Source organism: Grampus griseus (assembly GCF_964374135.1).
Source record: "Grampus griseus genome assembly, chromosome: 1".
Taxonomy (NCBI): Eukaryota; Metazoa; Chordata; class Mammalia; order Artiodactyla; family Delphinidae; genus Grampus; species Grampus griseus.
The window spans coordinates 156,877,456-156,900,731 of record NC_139017.1 but is presented as its reverse complement, the minus strand read 5'-3'; the positions used below and the strand labels follow the sequence as shown (position 1 = coordinate 156,900,731).

At 38.9% G+C, this 23,276-nt stretch overlaps 1 protein-coding gene across 1 annotated transcript in view; it reads right to left on the bottom strand.

The window, feature by feature from the left end:
- The window catches only part of CSMD2 (CUB and Sushi multiple domains 2), a gene marked incomplete at both ends in the record, with an annotated part of 666,759 nt that overhangs the window by 71,355 nt on the left and 572,128 nt on the right, over window positions 1-23,276 (bottom strand). Inside the window, 4 exon segments of the mRNA XM_082658204.1 lie at window positions 950-1,096; window positions 3,560-3,748; window positions 19,057-19,170; window positions 19,671-19,751. Of these exon segments, the coding sequence (XP_082514330.1) occupies window positions 950-1,096; window positions 3,560-3,748; window positions 19,057-19,170; window positions 19,671-19,751 (531 nt within the window).

The window sequence follows — 23,276 nt, the reverse complement described above, 5'->3', positions numbered from 1 at the left end:
TAAGACTTCGATAGCCCGCTAAGTTTGGGTTGGCCTTCCAAGTCGGCAGCCCATGAGAAGAGATGGATTGAGACAAGGGGCAACTCAGGCTATAATATGTATATCTGACATCCCTCTAACCAATATTCTTTGAAAATTTGTCCAACGTTTGTTTGGAACTCAGGCTAAATGCAGCCAGGGGAAAGAGTGCTGCAGGGGGACTGGCGCCTGGTGGAACTCGCCATGGTCTTAAGTAATTCATTTCTGCTCCCAAGCTCACAGAGCCAGCCAGCAGTTCAACGGACCCACTGCCCTGCAAAACGGGCAGCAAACAGCTTTTCAAATTTTCTTTGCAGCGACAGACAGTAATCCCCGTGATGGGAGTTCAGATAACGTTGATTTTCTCCATCTCATTTTATTTTCAAGGATATTTTTGTGTTCCTTGTAGATGGCTGGCTGTTCAGCTATCCGGTTGGATTGGCCCTCGATCTGACACTGCCTATGAGATATGGCTTGCAGAGCAGAAGAGAGGCTCCTGGACTTGGAATATAACCCATCGTTTGCTGCTTGTCTAATATTTGCCAGTTGGGGACCCACATCTTAGGGTTTTTTGGTTTAAAGGACCTTCTATTAACATTTCAACAGTGTTAGGGACGGGACCACCTATAGGCCTTATCAGGTCATATACAATAAACTTATCCAAAAGACACAGGCTGGCAGTATGAGCAGAAAGAGGGAAGAGCTTAAAAGTGGGGAGAGGTATAGAAAAAGGGGAGGTGGGAAAATGTCAAGGACACTGTGCAGCTAGAGGTGAGAGTGCCTACGAGGAGGAGAAAGGCTGCCAGTCCCCAGGCGTGTGGAGGAGCTCGGCCAGGCACGAGGACATGGCCCATGGCTTATTCTTCTGGGTGAGAAATGTAAGGGGCTCGGGGGTTGTGGCCCTTCTCATGAGTCTTTATGTTTTACTCACCTGCATACCGAATCTTAAAGCCCTTCCGATTGTAGGCATGGTCAGACGACCAGCGCAGGTACACAGAGTTGCTTGAGCTGGTGACAATCAGGGGAGCTGAGTAGTTCCCACTGAGGGCTTTCAGTAGAGGACTTTGTCCTGAGGGACCTGGGAGGAGAGTGTGGACACAGGATTACAGACTATCACAGCTATCAGAGATACTAGATGTGATACCTTTAATGTAACCACCTCCGATTTTCCCCTCCTCAAGTGAAGACGTGAAGATTTGGGATGGTAACTCAGCACCATCACTGGTCCATCTGCTCCTCTCTCAGTATCCACAGGCTTTGCTCTAGGTGCTCTCCCCTCCTGAGTCCTAAAGCAGGGATCCAAGAAGTCCCTGACAACACATAGCCGTTGGCAGGTGAGATGACATCTATTTGCCATCCTGGGACTTGCCCACAGTCAAGCAGCGGGTTAAAAGAGCTGGTTTTCAACCTGGGAACATTTTCTATCTCACCATCCTACTTGTACATACTAAAAACAGTTCAGTCCCTGCCACATAGAAAAAATATTTATGAATGAATAGATAGCAATAAAGCTAGAGGAAAACACGATCATGTCTCAATGTCATAAATAACATAGCTCCCCAATGGTCCCTTCCAAGGCTCTTCCAGAAAGGCCTCCCTGTTCTTTCTCTCCTCCTTAGATGCCTGGAAGTGCATCCCAAGGGTGCTGATTCAAGGGAGGCAGAGTACAAAGCTAGATAATCCAAAACACAGGATTTATTATCCTGGAAAGAGCCCTAAGTGATGGTTCTCATATGCTGCCAAGACAGCTCTTGGGAGCTTGGCAGAAGTAAGAGACCACATTAAACAAAGGAGAGCCATCAGAACTGCTGTGACAAACTATGAAGGAAGGGGTCAAATGGCTCAGAGGAATGGCATGCTGGGATAGGTCTGCTGTATTAGACCAGAACCTTGACCTTCGGGAGGATCTGGGGGACACACCAGTTCCTAAAGCAATAAGGAATGCACTGCTGAGGGGGTGAGGACGAACATCAACAACCTGAGAACTGGCTGTCCTCTGTAGGCGGAAACTGATGGGAGGAGAGGCTGTCACCAAGCTGTGACACCTAGTATTGATGGGGAGGAAAGGAGCCTAAATACAGAGGCCAGGCAGAAGCACTGGTTGGCATAATTACTAAAATGGGCAGCAAGGTTGGGATGGCAGCCAGGAGGGCCTGACCTGCAGGATCTATGGAGATGGCTGACACAACATGATATTGCTAAGGGCAAGATAGATGGGCGGCCAAAAAAAATGAACATATGAAGAAAACAGATCATGAATATATAACCAAAAGGGTGCAGAAAGTTCCAATCCCTGGAGTAATTTGGAGACTTGAGCCAGGTTTCGTTTCTTACTCCAGAATACTTTGGCTGAAGGAGGGGCTGGGTCCTTACGAAAAAGGACCCTGCAAAATAACAACAGTTGGATGCGGTAGTGATTCCCGAGTCCTTATCCCAAAAGACCCACCACTATTAATTCAGGTAACTGAACACTGGGGAAAAGGGAATGCCTGGATATTTGGAAGACTTTTGTATACAGAGTGTGTGAATTGATGCTGATACCTGGGACCCAAAGCACTATTATGGTTCCTTTGTTACAACAGGGTTATATGAGGGATGGGATTGGTAAGAAATGGAGTCTTGTCCCCAAAACTTAACCCAGTAGTAGCCTCAACTGCAGTAGCTATGCCAGATGTAGTATATTCATTAGAGTAGATTATCATAGCTTTGGTTATATGAAATGCAGTTATTGATCTAGCAATGCATTCTTTTCTATACCCACCAGAAAGGAGGACTGTAAGCAATTTGCATTTACATGAGAGAGACAACAGTGTACATCCATGGTCTTGCTCCAGAGCTATGTTAATTCTCCTGCTCTGTCATAATGTAGTATGAAGAGATGTGGACCATCTGGACATCCTGCAGAATACAGCTTATTGATTTACTATATTGATGACATTGTATTAATTGGATCTGATATGCCAGAAGGGACAATTAGTGTAGATGCCTTTGCAAGACACACGCTCCAAAGGGTAAGAGGAAGCCTACAAACAGTCAGGTGAATTTTTTAGGGTCCTGTGGTCTGGGGCATGCTGAGACATATCCTCCAAATTAAAGGGCAGGTTATTGCACCTTTCCCCTCCTACCACCAAGAGAAAAGCATAGTGTTTGGTAGACCTCTGGGTTTTGGAAGCAGCATACTCTTCACTTGGGAGTACTGTTATGACCCATTTGTTGGTTGACATAGACCTCTTTGGGTTTTGGAAGCAGCATACACTTCACTTGGGAGTACTGTTATGACCCATTTGTTGGTTGACATTCAAGGGGCTAGCTTTGAGTGGTGGCTAGATTAAAGGAAGGGTGCTGTAGCAGGTCTAGGCTGTAACATGAGCAGGCCTGCTCATACAACTCATCAGCTTCCATGGTACTGGAGTTTCTGTGGTAGGGAAAGACCTTGTGTGGAGCATCTGGAAAGTCCTAATTGGGAGGTTGCATCATAGACTCCTGGGGTTTTGAAGCCAGTCCGTGCTCTCTTTAGCAAGGCACAATTTGATTTACTTACCATCAAAGATCTCAAACTCATCATACTGCTTCTCACTGAGAAAGTACTCCACTGTGAGGGTGATGTTATATTCGGGCTCCACTCTCACCAGCCAAGAGCAGGTCTGGAACTGGGGATAGCTTCCCGGGTAGCTCTGACTCAGGATCACACCTGTGGAGTCTGTCAGAAGCTCATTCGTTGGGCAGTGCACTTGGAGAAAGAAAGAGAAATACCAGGTACATGGGATGGAGATGGAACGAGTGCCAACACATTGGCTTTTCCCTGGTGAAGAAGACAACCATTGGAAAACCAGACGGCATTTGAGCACATTCAAGCAAGACTCCAATACCCATCATTTTACTGCTCCATGGCATGAGTTGGTCTCAGATTCTGTGTCAACGTTACTATATTGCTGAGACTCAGGCTTGGTCAGTTGGTTGGAATCACTTCTTAGCTCAGATATGGGCTTTGGAGCAGGTGGGGATGATACGTACATACAGATAACTGTAAGGCATCCTCAAATCCAAGAACTAAATGAGTTTGATTTGTACAAGGAGAGTATAGGGCAGAGGTAAGCCCATGGGATTTTGAGTCAAACACACCTGGATTTATAGTCCACCTCTGTCACTTACTACCTGTGTGGTCTTGAACAAATTATTTCCTTTCTGTGCAATAGCTTCACCATCTCCAACCCAAAAAGATAACACCTACCTTACAGGGCTGTTGTATTACACAAAATGTTATATAATTATATATTATTTTAAGGTCTCTTTTTCCTTAAAATAATCTTTTAAGGAAAGATTATTTTAATCTTTAATATTTTAAAGATTAAAAGATTAAAGATTATTCTTTAATCTTTAAAGATTATTTTAATCTTAATAAAGGTTATTTTATTATTATAATATATAATCTTAATAAGATTAAGATTATATATTATAATATAATATATTACCATATTATACTAAATAATATATGTATGGCATGCCTCCATAAATTATAGAGATGATGATGACAATTGCACCAGGAACAGAAGGAAACAGCAGAGCGTGGCTGTGATCTGATTAGTAGTACTAAGATATCTAGAAAGAAATTGAAGATGAAACAAATAAATGGAAAGATATTCTGTGTTCATGGGCTGGAAGAATTACTATTATTAAAATGTCCATACTACCTAAAGCAATCTACAGATTCAATGCAATCCTTATCAAAATACCCATGGATTTTTCACAGAACTAGAACAAATAACTTCAAAATTTGTATGGAAGCACAAAAGACCCTGAATAGCCAAAGCAATCTTGAGAAAGAACAACAAAGCTGGAGTTATCATGCTTCCTGACTTCAAACTATACTACAAAGCTACAGTAATCAAAACAGTATAGTACTGGCACAAAAAGTGACACATAGATCAATGGAACAGAATAGAGAAAAATAAGTCCACACATACATGGGCAATTAATCTATCCTAAAAGAGGCAAGAATACACAATGGGGAAAAGACAGTCTCTTCAAGGAGTGGTATTGGGAAAACTGGACAGCTACATGTAAAAGAATAAAACTAGACCATTTTCTCACATCATATACAAAAATAAACTCAAACTGGATTAAAGACTTAAATCTAAGACCTGAAACCATAAAACTCCTAGAAGAAAACATAGGTAGTATACATTTTGAAATCAGTCTTAGCGATATGTTTTTGGATTTGTCTCATCAGGCAAGGGCAACAAAAGCAAAAATAAACAAATGGGACCATATCAAACTAAAAAGTTTTGGCAGAGCAAAGGAAACCATCAACAAAAATGAAAGGGCAGGCATTTCCTCTTGGTTAGTAAGCTGAAAGTCTTTAACATTTGGAGATGATTCATGGTGACTTTGCCTGAGCTCCCAGAGCCGTGTGGCTGACAGGGTCTTGGTGCTCTGGCCCAGTGTCAGGCCTGATTCTCTGAGGTGGCAGAGCCGAGTTCAGGACATTGGACCACCAGAGACCTCGTGGCCCCATGTAGTATCAATCAGTGGGAGCTCTCCCAGAGATCTCCATCTCAATGCTAAGACCCAGATCCCCCCAACAGCCAGCAAGCTCCAGGGTTGGATGCCCCATGCCAAGCAACTAACAAGACAGGAACACAAACCCACCCGTTAGCACACAGGCTGCCTAAAGTCATACTAAGTTCACAGACATGCCAAAACACACCACCAGACGCGGCCCTGCCCATGAGAAAGAAAAGATCCAACCCCACCCACCAGAAGACAGGCAGCAGTCCCCTCCACCAGGAAGCCTACACAAGCCACTGAACCAAACTCACCCACTGGGGGCAGACACCAAAAACAACGGGAACTACGAACCTGCAGCCTGTGAAGAGGAGACCCCAAACACAGTAAGTTAAACGAAATGAGAAGACAGAGAAATATGCAGCAGATGAAGGAGCAAGGTAAAAACCCACCAGACCAAACAAATGAAGAGGAAATGGGCATTCTGCCTGAGAAAGAATTCAGAATAATGATAGTAAAGATATCCAAAATCTTGGAAATAGAATGGAGAAAATACAAGAAATGTTTAACAAGGACCTAGAAGAACTAAAGAGCAAACAAACAATGATGAACAACACAATAAATGAACTAAAAAATTCTCTAGAAGGGATCAATAGCAGAATAACTGAGGCAGAAGAATGGATTAGTGACCTGGAAGATAAAATAGTGGAAATAACTGCTGCAGAGCAGAATAAAGAAAAAAGAATGAAAAGAATTGAGGACAGTCTCAGAGACCTCTGGGACAACATTAAATGCACCAACATTCGAATTATAGGGGTTCCAGAAGAAGAAGAGAAAAAGAAAGGGACTGAGAAAATATCTGAAGAGATTATAGTTGAAAACTTCCCTAATATGGGAAAGGAAATAGTCAATCAAGTCCAGGAAGCACAGAGAGTCCCATACAGGATAAATCCAAGGAGAAACACGCCAAGACACATATTAATCAAACTATCAAAAATTAAATACAAGGAAAAAAATATTAAAAGCAGCAAGGGAAAAGCAACAAATAACACACAAGGGAATCCCCATAAGGTTAACAGCTAATCTTTCAGCAGAAACTCTGCAAGCCAGAAGGGAATGGCAGGACATATTTAAAGTGATGAAACGGAAAAACCTACAACCAAGATTACTCCACCCAGCAAGGATATCATTCAGATTTGATGGAGAAATTAAAACCCTTACAGACAAGCAACAGTTAAGAGAATTCAGCACCACCAAACCAGCTTTACAACAAATGCTAAAGGAACTTCTCTAGGCAGGAAACACAAGAGAAGAAAAAGACCTACAAAAACAAACCCAAAACAATTATGAAAATGGTAATAGGAACATATATATCCATAATTACCTTAAATGTAAATGTATTAAGTGATCCAACCAAAAGACACAGACTGGCTGAATGGATACAAAAACAAGACCCATATATATGTTGTCTACAAGAAACCCACTTCAGACCTAGGGACACACACAGACTGAAAGTGAGGGGAAGGAAAAAGATATTCCACATATGGAAATCAAAAGAAAGTTGGAGTAGCAATTCTCATATCAGACAAAATAGACTTTAAAATAAAGACTATTACAAGAGACAAAGAAGGACACAACATAATGATCAAGGGATCAATCCAAGAAGAAGATAAAATGATTGTAAATATTTATGCACCCAACGTAGGGGCACCTCAATACATAAAGCATTTAAATATTAACAGCCATAAAAGGGGAAATCGACAGTAACACAATAATAGTAGGGGACTTTAACACCCCACTTTCACAAATGGACAGATCATCCAAATTCAAAATAAATAAGGAAACACCAGCTTTAAATGACCCATTAAACAAGAGGGACTTAATTGATATTTATAAGACATTCCATCCAAAAGTAACAGAATACACTTTCTTCTCAAGTGCTTATGGAATATTCTCCAGGATAGATCATATCTTGAGTCACAAATCAAGGCTTGGCAAATTTAAGAAAATTGAAATTGTATCAAGTATCTTTTCCAACCACAAATCTATGAGATTAGATATCAATTATAGGAAAAAACTGTAAAAAGTACAAACACATGGAGACTAAACAATATGCTACTAAACAACCAAGAGATCACTGAAGAAATTAAAGAGGAAATCAAAAAATACCTAGAAACAAATGACAAATGAAAACACGACGATCCAAAACCTATGGGATGCAGCAAAAGCAGTTCTAAGAGGGAAGTTTTCAGCAATAGAATCCTACCACAAGAAACAAGAAACATCTCAAATAAACAACCTAACCTTACACCTAAAGCAATTAGAGAAAGAAGAACAAAAATCCCCCAAAGTTAGCAGAAGGAAAGAAATGATAAACATCAGAACAGAAATAAATGAAAAAGAAATGAAGGAAATGATAGCAAAGATCAATAAAACTAAAAGCTGGTTCTTTGGGAAGATAAACAAAATTGATAGACCATTAGCCAGACTCATCAAGAAAAAAAGGGAGAAGACGCAAATCAACAGAACTAGAAATGCAAAAGGAGAAGTAACAACTGACACTGCAGAAATACAAAGGATCATGAGAGATTACTGCAAGCAACTCTATGTGAATGAAATGGACAACCTAGAAGAAATGGACAAATTCATAGAAATGCACAACCTTCCGAGACTGAACCAGGAAGAAACAGAAAATATGAACATACCAGTCACAAGCACTGAAATTGAGACTGTGATTAAAAATCTTCCAATGAAAGAAAAAGCCCAGAACCAGATGGGTTCACAGGCAAATCCTATCAAACATTTAGAGAAGAGCTAACACCTATCTTCTCAAAGTCTTCCAAAATATAGCAGAGGGAGGAACACTCCCAAACTCATTCTACGAGGCCACCATCACCCTAATTCCAAAACCAAAGATGTCACAAAAAAAGAAAACTACAGGCCAATATCACTGATGAACACAGATGTAAAAAAAATACTAGCAAACAGAATCCAACAGCACGTTAAAAGGATCATACACCATGATCAAGTGGGGTTTACCCCAGGAACGCAAACATTCTTCAATATACGCAAATCAATCAATGTGATATACCATATTAACAAATTGAAGGTTAAAAACCATATGATCAAAAAAAAAAACCATATGATCATCTCAATAGATGCAGAAAAAGCTTTTGACAAAATTCAACACGCATTTATGATAAAAACTCTCCAGAAAGCGGGCATAGAGAGAACCTACCTCAACATAATAAAGGCCATATGTGACAAACCCACAGCCAACATTGTTCTCAATGGTGAAAAACTGAAACCATTTTTTCTAAGATCAGGAAAAAGACAATGTTGCCCACTGTCACAGCTATTATTCAATATAGTTTTGGAAGTTTTTTAGCCACAGCAGTCAGCAAGGTAAAAGAAATAAAAGGAATCCAAATCGGAAAAGAAGACATAAAACTGGCAGATTTTGCAGATGACATAATACTATACATAGAGAATCCTTAAGATGCTACCAGAAAACTACAGGAGCTAATCAATGAATTTGGTAAAGTAGCAGGATACAAAATTAATGCACAGAAATCTTTTGCATTCCTAAACACTAACGATGAAAAATCTGAAAGAGAAATTAAAGAAAAACTCCCATTTGCCACTGCAACAAAAAGAATAAGATACCTAGGAATAAACCTACCTAAGGAGATAAAAGACCTGTATGCAGAAAACGATAAGACACTGATGAAAGAAATTAAAGATGATACAAATAGATGGAGAGATATACCATGTTCTTGGATTGGAAAAATCAACATTGTGAAAATGACTATACTACCCAAAGCAATCTACAGATTCAATGCAATCCCTGTCAAGCTACCACTGGCATTTTTCACAGAACTAGAACAAAAAATTTCACAATTTGTATGGAAACACAAAAGACCCCAAATAGCCAAAGCAATCTTGAGAAAGAAAAACAGAGCTGGGGGATCAGGCTCCCTGACTTCAGACTATACTACAAAGCTACAGTAATCAAGACAGTATGGTACTGGCACAAAAACAGAAATATAGATCAATGGAAAAGGATAGAGAGCCCAGAGATAAACCCATACACATATGGTCACCTTATGTTTGATAAAGGAGGCAAGAATATACAATGGAGAAAAGACAGCCTCTTCAATAAGTGGTTCTGGGAAAACTGGACAGCTACTTGTAAAAGAATGAAATTAGAACACTCCCTAACACCATACACAAAAATAAACTCCAAATGGATTAAAGACCTAAATGTAAGTCCAGACACTATCAAACTCTTAAGAGGAAAACAGAGGCAGAATACTCTATGACATAAATCACAGCAAGATCCTTTTTGACCTACCTCCTAGAGAAATGGAAATAAAAACAAAAATAAACAAATGGGACCTAATGAAACTTAAAAGCTTTTGCACAGCAAAGGAACCCATAAAGAAGACGAAAAGACAACCCTCAGAATGGGAGAAAATATTTGCAGACGAAGCAATGACAAAGGATTAATCTCCAAAATATACAAGCAGCTCATGTAGCTCAATATCAAAAAAAGAAACAACCCAGTCCAAAAATGGGCAGAAGCCCTAAACAGACATTTCTTCAAAGATGATATACAGATTGCAAACAAACACGTGAAAGGATGCTCAACATCACTAATCATCAGAGAAATGCAAATCAAAACTACAGTGCGGTATCATCTCACACCGGTCAGAATGGCCATCATCAAAAAATCTACAAACAATAAATGCTGGAGAGGGTGTGGAGAAACGGGAACCCTCTTGCACTGTTCGTGGGAGTGTAAATTGATACAGCCACTATGGAGAACAGTATGGAGGTTCCTTAAGAAACTAAAAATAGAAGTACCATATGACCCAGCAATCCCACTATTGGGCATATACCCTGAGAAAACCAAAATTCAAAAAGAGTCATGTACCCCAATGTTCATTGCAGCACTCTTTAAAACAGCCGGAACATGGAAGCAACCTAAGTGTCCATCGACAGATGAATGGATAAAGAAGATGTGGCACATATATACAATGTAATATTACTCAGCCATAAAAAGAAATGAAATTGAGTTATTTGTAGTGAGGTGGATGGACCTAGAGTCTGTCATACAGAGTGAAGTAAGTCAGAAAGAGAAAACAAATACTGTATGCTAACACATATATATGGAATCTAAAAAAAAAAATGGTTCTGACAAACCTAGCAGTAGGACAGGAATAAAGATGCAGACATAGAGAATGGACTTGTGGACAAGTGGAAGGGGGATGGTAAGCTGGGATGAACTGAGAGAGTAGCATTGACATATGTACATTACCAAATCTAAAATAGATAGCTAGTGGGAATTAGCTGCATTGCACAGGGAGATCAGCTTGTTGCTTTGTGACCACTTAGAGGGGTGGGATACGGAGTGTGGGAGGGAGATGCAAGAGGGATGGAATATGGGGATACATGTATACATACAGCTGATTCAGTTTGTTGTACACCAGAAACTAACACAACATTGTAAAGCAATTATAATCCAATAAAGATATTTAAAAAAAATGAAAGGGCAACGTACTGAATGGGTGAAGATATTTACAAGTGATATACCTGATAAGGGGTTAATATCCAAAGTATGTAAAGTACTCATACAACTTAATATCAGAAAAAACAAAAAATCTGATTAAAAATGGGCAGAGGACCTGAACAGACATTTTTCCAAAGAAGACATACAGATGGCCAATAGGCACATGAAAAGATGCTCAACACTAATTATTAGAGAAATGCAAACCAAAACCACAGTGAGATATCACCTCACACTTGTCAGGATGGCAATCATCAAAAAGACAAGAAATAACAAGTGTTGGTGAGGATGTGAAGAAAAGGGAACCCTTGTGCACTGTTGGTGAGAATGTAAATTGGTGCAGCCACTATGGAAAACAGCATGGAGTTCCCTCAAAAAATTAAAAATAAAACTACCATATGATCCAGCAATTCCACTTCTGGGTATTTAGCTGAAGAAAATGAAAACACTAATTCGAAAAGACATATGCATCCCAATGTTCATTGCAGCATTACTTACAATAACCAAGATATAGAAGCAACCTTAGTGTCCATCGATAGGTGAATGGATAAAGAAGAAGTGGTATATACACACAATGGAATATTACTCAGCCATAAAAAAGAATGAAATCTTGCCAATTGCAACAACATGGATGGACCTGGATGGTATTATGCTAAGTGAAATAAATCAGACAGTTAAAGAAAAATACTGTATGATTTCACTTACATATGAAATCTGAAAAGCAAAACAAACTAACAAATATAACAAAACAGAAACAGACTTAACAAATACAGAGAACAAAGTGGTGGTTGCCAGAGAACAGAGGGATGGGGAGTTGGGAAAACAGCTGAAGGTGATTAAGAGGTACAGACTGCCAGTTAGGAAATAGAGAAGGCCCAGGGATGTGATATACAGCATGGGGAATATAGTCAACAATATTATAATAACTGTATGGTGCATAATCTATAAAAAGATCAAACCACTATGCTGTGTACCTGAAACTAATGTAATATTGTAAGTCAATTATAATTTGATTAAAGGAAAAGATATCTAAAGATAAACATATCACCCTAAGGAAGATGGTCAGTGTGGGACTTAGAAGAAATGGAGAAGCAACATTGGAATTATATAAGAATGGCTCCTAAGGAGGAAACCAGCCTGGCTTTTGAAATGTTCCAGATTTCACTAACCTGACAGCCAGCACAGGTCACTGAGGTGTGGTGATAATTAAGTTCCCCAGGCCTTATGGTCTGCTCCTTCCAGTAGCAGGTCTCTTTCAAGCTTTTTACCTTCTACTTGAATCTGCCTCCATGAGGGGGAAACAGGGCATGCTCTCTCAAATGAGATGGGTCCATAGGTTTGCCTTTTTGTGTGCAACGTTATCAGATTTAGGCATTAGTGTTTACAAGTTTTTTTGTTTTTTGTTCTTCCTATGCTTGAGATATCTGGCCTTTGAAGATTTAGTAGTATTCTTCCGTGACACCATCTAGTCTTGATGTTTTTGGTGGGGCTTCCTCTGAAACCATTCTCCCCACCTTTTTAAAGAGAATATTGAAAAAGTATAAACTTTCTCTCTCTACTGGGGTCAATTTTATTAAATTATAGCTTCCTAGAAATTCATTCATATCATTAATTTTTTGGCATAGATACGTTCAAAATAGTCTCATAATTTAAAAATTTCCTTGGTTCAACCGTTATATTCCACTCTTCCTTTTTTATTTTTGTAAGCTCCTGCTTTTTCCCTTTGTTTAACTTACCTAATGGTTTGATTATTTTGCTACTCTTTATTTCAGGTACTTCTTTTTACTTTACCAGTAAGCCTGTTTTTCTGCTTATAACTCATGAATTTCTTTTTAAAATTCAAAAACTTAGAGATATAATTTATGTACAATAAAATGCACATATTTTAGGTACACAATTTAATGAGTTTTGGCTAATGTATATATCTGTGTGACCACTACCACAGTCAGGATATAGATTATTTCTGTTGCCCCAGAAAATTCTCTTATGCCCCTTTGCAATCAGTATGACCTGCCCCAATGCTCCAGGAAAGCAATGATGCTATTTCTATAAGCATTAGTTTTGCGTACCAGAGCTTCATGTAGTTGGAATCATATATGCATTATTTTTGTGTCTGGTTTCTTTTGCTAAACATAATTTTTGTAAGAGTCAACTCATGCTGTTTAATGTATCACTATTTCCTTTGTTTTTATTATTCTGTAGCAATCATAGGACAATTTGCTTATTTATTCTCCTAGTGATGAACATTTGGGTTGTTTCCAGTTTGGGATTATTACAAAATTCATATAACAGTCTTTTTATGCATATGGGTTTTCGTTTCTCTTTGATAAATAACTAGGAGTAGAATTGTCAGGTGATAGTGTAGGGGAATTTATCTTTAAAAGAAACTTCCAATCGGTTTTCCAAAGTGATTGTATGATTTTTACATCCCAACCAGCAATATATGAAAATTCTATTTGTTCCACATCCTTTTTAACACTTTGTATGGTTAGTCTTAAATTTAAGCTATTCTAGGGGGTGCATAGTGATATTTCATTATGGTTTAATTTGCATTTGCCTTATGACTAATGATGTTGAGCATGTTTTCATATACTTATTGGCCATTCATACCTTATTTTACAAAGTGTTCAAGTCTCTTGTACATATTTTCATTGGATTATTTTATTACTGAGTTGTAAAAGTTCTTTACATAGTCTAGGTACAGGGCCTTTTAAAAAATATACATACTCTGAATATCTTCTCTTATTCTGTAGTTTGTCTTTACTTTTTACATTCAGTTCTGTTGATTTTTCCTTCATGTGTTTTGAATCTCTTTTATCATCTGCATATACACTTGTATATCTTTTTTAATGTAGTTAGCTTATTTGTCATTTCTAAATATCTCTATTTTTGGTAATACTCCTTGATTGCAGTATTATTTGAAATTTCTTTATGTTTCTTATGTTTACCATTTGTATGGCATATCTTTTTCTCTTCTTTCCCTTGCAATCTATCTGGTACTTATATTTAAAGTACAACTTTTGTAGAAAATAAATAATTACTGTTTAAAGCCTCTAAATTTTGGCATGGTGTTTTTGCAACAAAAGTTCAGTAATATAACTATATTTTGCAAATATTTTATGTTAACTACTTATTCTTGGTCTGTCATTGAAAGAGATGTGTTGAAGTCTACCACTGTAATTGTGAATTTGTCCCTGTCTCCCTGTAATTCTATGAATTTTCCCTTTATACATTTCAATACTATTCTTAGGTGCACAGAAGTTTATGACTATTATATATTCTTGGTAGATTATGTTTACCAGCATGAAATATCCCTCTTTATGTCTTTTAATGCTTTCTGCCTTAAATTCTATTTAGTCTGTTATTAGCTTTGCTACACCAGATTTTAGAGGTTAGTTCTTGCTATCTATTTTTTTTTTAACATTTTGCTTCATACCAGGGATGAGTGACACCTTTCTAGCTATGACCTTAGAGAGGCAAATGAATATATTCAATTCTAAGTTCATGGAAAGCTTATAATTAGACTTTTAAAATTTAACCAATCTGAAAATCTCTGACCTTTAATTAGCAGTTGGATTCAATTATATTTATCACGGTTGCACATATATTTGCACATGGTTTTTTGTTTAAATAAATAAATTTATTAAACATTGTCATCATTGCTGTGCATGGGCTTTCTCTAGTTGTGGTGAGCAGGGGCTACTCTTTGCTGCAGTGCGCGGGCTTCTCATTGCGGTGGCTCCTCTTGTTGTGGAGCATGGGCTTTAGGCACACGGGCTTCAGTAGTTGTGGCGTGTGGCTTTAGTAGTTGTGGCTCGTAGGCTCTAGAGCGCAGGCTCAGTAGTTGTGGTGCACGAGTTTAGTTGCTCTGCGGCATGTGGGATCTTCCTGGACCTAGGGCTCAAACCCGTGTCCTCGTCATTGGTGGGCAGATTCTTAACCATTGTGCCACCAGGGAAGCCCTTGCACTTAGTTTTGCTACCTCATTTTGTATTTTCTGTTTACCATGACTTAAAATATATTTTTCTCCTTCAATGTTTCCCATTTGATTAACCAAATTTACTTTATTCTCTTTATTTTTGGTTATGAATTTAGAACTTACACATACTATGGACATACATAATTTAAGAAAACTATGCAGAAATTTAAACATTGTATTTAAAGGTATATATTTTTAATAATGTACATGGTTAATCAATATCTATGGCTTTCCTCAAAGGGTCCTCAGCTCTTTTTCTTTCTTTAAAATAGGTTCTCCAATGTCATTTATTTCTCAAATTGTCTTCAGATATTTTATTTTCTAGTCAATATATTTTAGATTTACTACCATATTTTACTGATTTCTTAGCTTATTGTTAATTTTTGTATCTGAATCATTCTACCTGTATTCATCTTTTTCTTGCTGAATGTGGTAGATATTTCTGGTGTTTACCAGTACCAGACTTTCTTTTATTTCCTGAGCATATAAAAAACTTCACTTTCCATCCATGTGCCTATTTCTGGCCAGTTAGATGTGAGTAGAATAATGTGTGTCACTTTGGGGCTGAGGAAGTGAAAAGCCCTTATGTGAATGTCCATTCTCTTTCTTCCTCTGCTGCAATGGAGGATGGAGGCAGGGGCCTAGTTTTCAGATGGCAGCACAAGATTGAAGCAGCCTGGATCACTGAGCTATCAGCTCTATAGAGTTACCTGGACTACAGAAAGTTTTGCCTGAAGAAGATATAAACTTCTGTTATGTTAAGCCACTGAGATGTGGGGATTGCTTGTTATTGCAGCATATGCCTATCCTATCCTGACTAATGCACTGAAGTGTATCCTTTAATTATGCTTTTAGTAAGATAGTAACTTAGTCCTTGTGTGTCTGAAAATTTCATTAATTCATTCTCACTCTTAATTGATAATTTGGCTGGGTTTAGAAGTTCAGTTTACAATTATTTTTCCTGCTGCATTTTATCTTTTGATAGGTATTATTGTTGATGCAATAATGCTATAAGTCTGATTTATCTTTTCTCCATGATGGTTTTAACATTTTATCTTTATCCTTGATGTTCTATAATTGCACTGTGATGTTTTTAGGTTTGAATTTCACCAAATTTTCTACGTTGCTGTAGCAAGCTTCTGAGCTGATAGAAAAATGTCTGATCTTTGTCATAGGAGACTAGGACATCATTGGACAAGGCATTAGCTGAAGCAGAAAAGAGAAGAAAAAGCCAAAATGTAAAAGAAAGTTGTACACTGAAGAGGTTATGAATGGAAAAACTTCCTATATTCATGGATTGGAAGACCTAATATTGTTAAGATGGCAGTGAGACCCAGACTGGTCTATGGATTCAACTCAATCTCTACAAAAATGCCAGCTGGTTTCTTTGTAGATATTGATAAGTTGATCCTAAAATTCATATGGAAATTCAGCAGATCCAGCATATCCAAAATAATCTTGAAAAAGAAGAACAAAGCTGGAGGACTCACACTTCCTGATTTCAAAACATATGACCAAGCTACAGTAATCAAGATAGTGTGGTACTGGCTAAGGATAGACTTATAGATGAAGAAAATAGAATTGAGGATCAAGAAATAAAACCCCAAATTTATAGTCAATAGATTTCAACAGGGTACCAAAACAATTCAATGGGTCTTTCCAGTAAGTGACAATCTTTCCAGTAAGTGATGCCAGGACCACTGGATATCCATATGCAAAATAATGAAGTTGGACCCCTACCTCACACTATATATAAAAATTAACTCAAAATAGATACAGTCCTAAATGTAAGAGCTAAAATTATAAACTCTTAGAGGAAAACATAGATGTAAATCTTCCTGACCTTGGATTAGGCAATAGTTTCTCAGCTATGACACCAAAAGCACAAGCACCAAAAAAATATATATAAATTGGACATCATCAAAATTAAAAACTTTTGTGCTTCTGAGAACACCATCAAGAAAGTGAAAAGACAACCCATAAAATGCGAAAAATTTTTGAAAATCACACATCTGATAAAGGACTTGTATCTAGAATATATATAAAAAAACTCCTACAACTCAATAATTAAACAGATAAATAACTTAAAGATGGGCAAAGGATCCAAATCAACAATAAGCACATGAAAAAATGCTCAACATCTTAGCCATCAGGAAGATACAAATCAAAACAACAATGAGATACCCATTATACACACTAGGATGGCTATAATTAAAAAGACAGTTAATAATAACAGAGAGGATGTGGAAAGATTGAAACCCTCATACACTGCTGGTGGGAATAGAAAATGGTTCAGCTGCTGTGGAGAATACTCTGGCAGTTCCTCAAAAGTTTAAATATAGAGTTACCATATGACCCAGCAATTCCACTCTTAGATACATACCTAAAAGAAATGAAAACCTATGTTTCATCCAATAACTTGTGCATGAATGCTCATAGCAGCATTGTTCATAATAGCTAGAAGTAGAAACAACTCAAGTGTCCATCAATGATAAGTGGATAAACAAAATGTGCTATAGGTACAATGGAATATTATTTTCAACAAAAAGGAATGAAGTGCTGATACATGCTACAACATGAATGAACCTATAAAACATTGTGCTATGTGAAAGAAGTCACAAAAAACCACACATCATAGGATTCTATTTATATGAAATACCCAGGATAGGCAAATTCATAGAGACAGAAGGTAGTTTGGTGGTTGCCTAGAATTGAGGGGGCTGGAAAGAAATGGGAACTGACTGCTAAAGGTTACAGGATTTCTTTTGGGGGTGATTAAAATGTTTTAAAATTGATTGTGATAATGGCTGCAAAACTCTGAATATACTAAAAACCACTGAAGTATACACTTCAAGCGGATGAGTTGCATGGTATATGAATTATATCCCGATCAAGCTATTATAGAAAAGACTATGAAGGGTCACACCTTGGGAAGCCCAAGTATGACACCAAGTCCCAGAGGAAAGCACAAGGCTGAGAATGGGGAGTGAAGCCAGGAAGACTGGAGCCACGTAGACATAGAAACGGAGCCAGAGATGATGAGAAACTTGGGCTGGAGCAGATTAAGGAGATTCTGGAGCAGAGGAAGGTGAAAGTTCACTTTTATTGGGGACTGGTCATTTGGTATGTGGGTGGGTCAGCTCAACTGAAATAAATACTGTATTTCTCAGTGTATCAGCAGCCTAATTCCGGGGCTTGTAGCCCCTCTCTTCCTCATCAATAATCCATAATGCAGATTCTCCCTACTCTTGATTTCCTAGAGATGGAGGAGAAGCTGACCTGTTTCTCCATAGGCTACTAAATATCTGTTGGTAGCAACAGCACTAGAAGCAGTAGTAAAACTAATAACAATAATAATAGCCCACATTGAACAGTTACTATGTGCCAGGCATAGTCTTCCAAAGTGCTTTACATTACTGACCCATTTAATTCCTCATAACAAGCCCATGGCATAAGTAATATCATTATCCTTATTTTACAGATGAGAAAACTGAGGCATAGCACAGTTAGGTATCTTGCCCCAGGTCAGATGCCTTGTGAGTGGAAAGAATTGTTTCTGGTCTTAGTTGGGATAACTTGGTGAAGCACATTCATTTTCATCAAGGCATCACACTGGATCGAAGACAACTGTGGTTTCTCGGTTGCCTAGTTCAGCACATAGGGTTTTGGACGCACCTGCACGCCAGTAAGGCAAGGTTGGTGTGTGAGTCCCAACTCCCACCAAGGTCCCACAACCTCCTGCCATTTCCAGGGAATGTCAGTTAGAAAAAAGGGAGACAGAAATAAATGTGGCCACTACAGTCAAATCACAGCCCCGGACCTAGGAGCAGAGCAGAGAACCCATCTAGAGCACTTGTTCACTCACTCATTCAAACATTTACCAAGTGACTTCTTGCTTCATGGGCAGGGACTGGGAATATATAGAGAGAAGGAAAACAGGGGAGATGTTTTGGAGGAACTCCAAGGCATGGCTCGGTGTGATTACCTTCACATATTGGGGGCGGCCCTTCAAACTGCAGGTAAGTTCCAAGTTTGCAGGTCAGGATTTCATTCCCAACTAAGGTAAAGCCAGGGAGGCACCTGTAGCGTACGATGTCACCTGTCAAGGAGAGACCAGTGTGGGGATTCCCTGGAGAAGTCTGGGCAGGGCTGACTGGCACCCCTTAGTAGCTTGAACCTACTTCCAGGCAAGACGATCAGTGGCGGGTTGTGCTCTGTTCAGACTAAATTACTAGCTCAACTCCAGTCAAATGACCCAGATGACTATGGCTCCCCTCTCACAGCTCAGCCTTGCTGAGCCTAACAGCGTTGCACATTCTAGGAACTTTTTACAGTGTCTTGCATGGACTTATTTCTCAACACATCCTGACCTGAATCATGGAAGAAAACTGCTTTCCTAGCTCCTCTGGCTATGTATGGCTAAAAACAAAAGTGATTGTATTTTGGGTGAAACTCAGTTGACAGAATATCAACCGTCTTGCACTGGGCCTATTGTTTCTCTCCAAGGACAGGAGGCAGAGATAAGCCCCACGGGCCAGGCCCCACCCCTCCCCGGCCCCTCCTCGCCAGCCCCATCCTTGCTGGTTTGGGAGGTCTAACCTATGTTGAATTCTTCATTCTCTGTGACGACTTCAGCATTGGGGAGGATGGTGGGAGGAGGGCATTTGGTGAGCGGATAAGCTGAAAAGACAAAAGCAGACAAGTCGGTGTAAGAGCATCATTCTTGGGGCACGTGGTCATTCATTTGTTCAGTGCTTCACGTTCTCACTCATCTATCCACACAGCAGATATTAACGAGTACTTATCTGTACACAGGGCAAGATTAGCAAAGCACTATTTTGCTTATCTGCTGCCATCTGTTTTTTTTTTGCTTTTGATGCAAAAACCAGGAACCATATATCAAGAGTAACAATAAAGGAGAGGATCTAAGAAGGCAGTGATGGTGCCTAGCGCTGAAGGGAGGGGAGAGAAGCATTTACTGAACACCTACTATACGCCAAGCATTTTCACACGCTGTCACCTTGAATTCTCACAATAGCTGATCCCCCCGAGAGATGTTCCCACTCTACTTATGAGGAAGCTAAGATTCAGAAAGCTTCAGTTACCTCTCTAAGTTCACACAGGAAGTAAGTGGCACAGACAGGATTTGAATCCAGGTCTGGCTGCTCTCAAATCCCATATTCTTTCCACTACTCAGCATCTAAATGCTGTGTGTGGCTTACGTGGGGGACCAGCAAAGACAGCTTGTTTCTCTTCTGACCTTTGGCTAAACACTCTGGCTTCAGCGGATTTTCTAAATCAGAAGCCATCCGTCTGGGAAGAGACTGGCCTGTGTGGGGAGGGTGTTACCGAGGCAAAGTTCAGGGTGGGCTCATAACTTGGCTTTCTTTCATTATCTGGTACGTGGTTGAGTGCTGGATGTGTTAGCTGCTGTTTCCGCTGCTGTTGCTGTTATTATTTCCCAAGTCACTTCAACCCTTGCTATGTTTTTTGAAGTAGCATTTTTTAAAAAATTTACAAATGTAACACATTATCATTAAAGAAAACCTGAGATTTTCTATGAGAAGAGTAAGAGGAAAATTAAACTCATCCATTGCCTTCTCAGAGATAACCACTGTTAACCCTTTACTGTAAATTCTTAGGGTGTATATTTTCTGCACATAGATTTTTCTTTTACAAAATTTCCACCATGTGACATACTTTGTGTTGGTCCTTGTGCACTTACTATTATATTGCAAGAATTTTCCCATGTCATCACATTCCTTCAAAAGTATGATTGAAATGACTTCATAGGATTTAATCATATAATCTACTAAAATTTATTTAACAGATACTCTATTGTTAACCATTTAGATTTCCAAAGTTTTGCAATTTAAAATGAAACTGTGATGAACATCCTTCTATATATGCATCTTTTATGAAGTTTTTTCTTTTTATAAAACTAGGAATGATTAGAGTGTATGACTTTTTTTTTTTTTTTTTTTTTTTTTGCGGTACGTGGGCCTCTCACTGTTGTGGCCTCTCCCATTGCGGAGCACAGACTCCGAACGCGCAGGCTCAGCGGCCATGGCTCACTGGCCCAGCGGCTCCACGGTACGTGGGATCCTCCCGGACCGGGGCACGAACCCGTGTCCCCTGCATCGGCAGGTGGACTCTCAACCACTGCGCCACCACGGAAGCCCGAGTGTATGACTTTTTTAAACTACAGGCATCTCTCACTGAACATCAATAATCCATTTGCTGGAAATCAGACATTCTGTGTCAAGATGCTACTAGGAGCCTACTTCCCATTACTTTAAATGGGAAAAAATTATAATGCATAACCCAAGACCCAAAAAGTACTGAAAACTACAAAATACCTATATATATGCAACAAACCACTATGCTAGAAGGTGAATACTTACAGCATCACTTCATGATCACCCAATGATTAGTACATTTGTAACAAAACAGCAGTTCTATGCATTGCATATTGCACCATGAACACTGCAGACTTTTCAGCTTGAGACAGAAACCTTAGGCAGAAACAAAGGCTAAATACGAAAGGCACGGCGAGAACGTGTTTGGGACAGCGCTGGGTGGTGGACGCTTCACAGTGAACATCATCACTCTGGGATAACCTCAGAGCCAGTGGCACCTGAAACACCTGTTCCAAATGTTCATGTGGCATTCTGACATTTTACCAATCGTATCTGGAATGTAACTTAAGACTCCTCCTGCATGTAGTTTTATTTAAAATGTCGTATTATGTTTTGAGGATTTAACTTTAATTTTTTCTACAGATGTGTCCACTGAAACACGTCATATTGAGTGACACATAGCTTTATGAAGCCCTCTTGGGGGAACCAGACAGGTTTAATCTTGATTTAACATAAACCAGGGAGGACCAGGCCTGTGTTTGATACATACTTCCATTTTTCTTTCTAGGAAATTTGCTCCAACAGATACTGTCCACAGAACGACAGTTTCTCCAACCCTGGGTGCTTTCATTCTTCTTTCATCTGATCCTTTTAATGATTATCTATTGGGGGTTTGCCCTGGGTCAGGCACTGTGTTAGGTGTGGATGATGCAAGAGTAAAGAGACACAGTCCTTGCCTCACAGAACTTAGAGCCATCAGGGGAAACAGTCATCAATTTTAATCTTTGTCAACTTGATAGACAGCAAACAGAGTACCACTTCTTTTCTTTTATTGGCATTTGACAACCAGTTAGGCTAAATATTTTTTTCATATGTTACTAGACTCTTTGCATTTTTCTTTTCTTTTTTTTTTAACATCTTTATTGGAGTATAATTGCTTTACGATGGTGTGTTAGTTTCTGCTTTATAAAAAAGTGAATCAGTTATACATATACATATGTTCCCATATCTCTTCCCTCTGTGTCTCCTTCCCTCTCACATTTTTCTTTTTAACTCTATTCATGTCCTTTGCCTCTATTTTTCCTATAAATTTGAAAAACTCTATGTACAATATATTTAAGATTGATCTTTGCCTATTATTCCCCAATTTATCATTTGCTCCCATCTATTTATGACACTCTTTTGACTTGTACAAGCATTAAATGTTTATTTAGCCAATTCTCAATGTTTTCCTTTATAGAGCTTAAAAAAGTTTGATTCCTTCCATTCTCAGCCTCGTGCTTACCTTTAAAACATACCTTCTAGAACCTTCTAGGACACACTTAACTTTCCCAGAAAAAAAATCAATAAAAGAAATCTCCACCTAAACACTGTGAGGACACTTTACAGTTTGTGGTTATTAGTGTGATCGGGTGATTTCCCATTACATCTTTAAAATTAACTTTAAAAAAATTACAAATTTCTGCTCAATGCAGAAAGCTGGTGGAGTACTGAAAAGCAATAAAACAAAATTCCCCAAGTCCCACCACCTGGGCACAGCCATTGCTAGCATTTTGGTGTATGACTTTTGATATTTTACAGATAACTCCCCTCCCCTCCCCACCCCCAAACACACACTGCATCTACCATGTTATTGCTGCAGAACTCTAGGGCAGGGGGCCATTCAGGACTCCTGTTTCCTTTTGTCTCCATCTCCCTTGTTCCCCTGGGGGGTGAGGCACTGATACAGCTTTGACTCCATTATGTGTTAACATGCTAACTAGTGGGCAGGGCTCATTTGCTTAAGTCATCCAAGTTTTACCACTTGTCTCAATAAAGTCTTTAATAGCAAACGCATCCAGTTCAG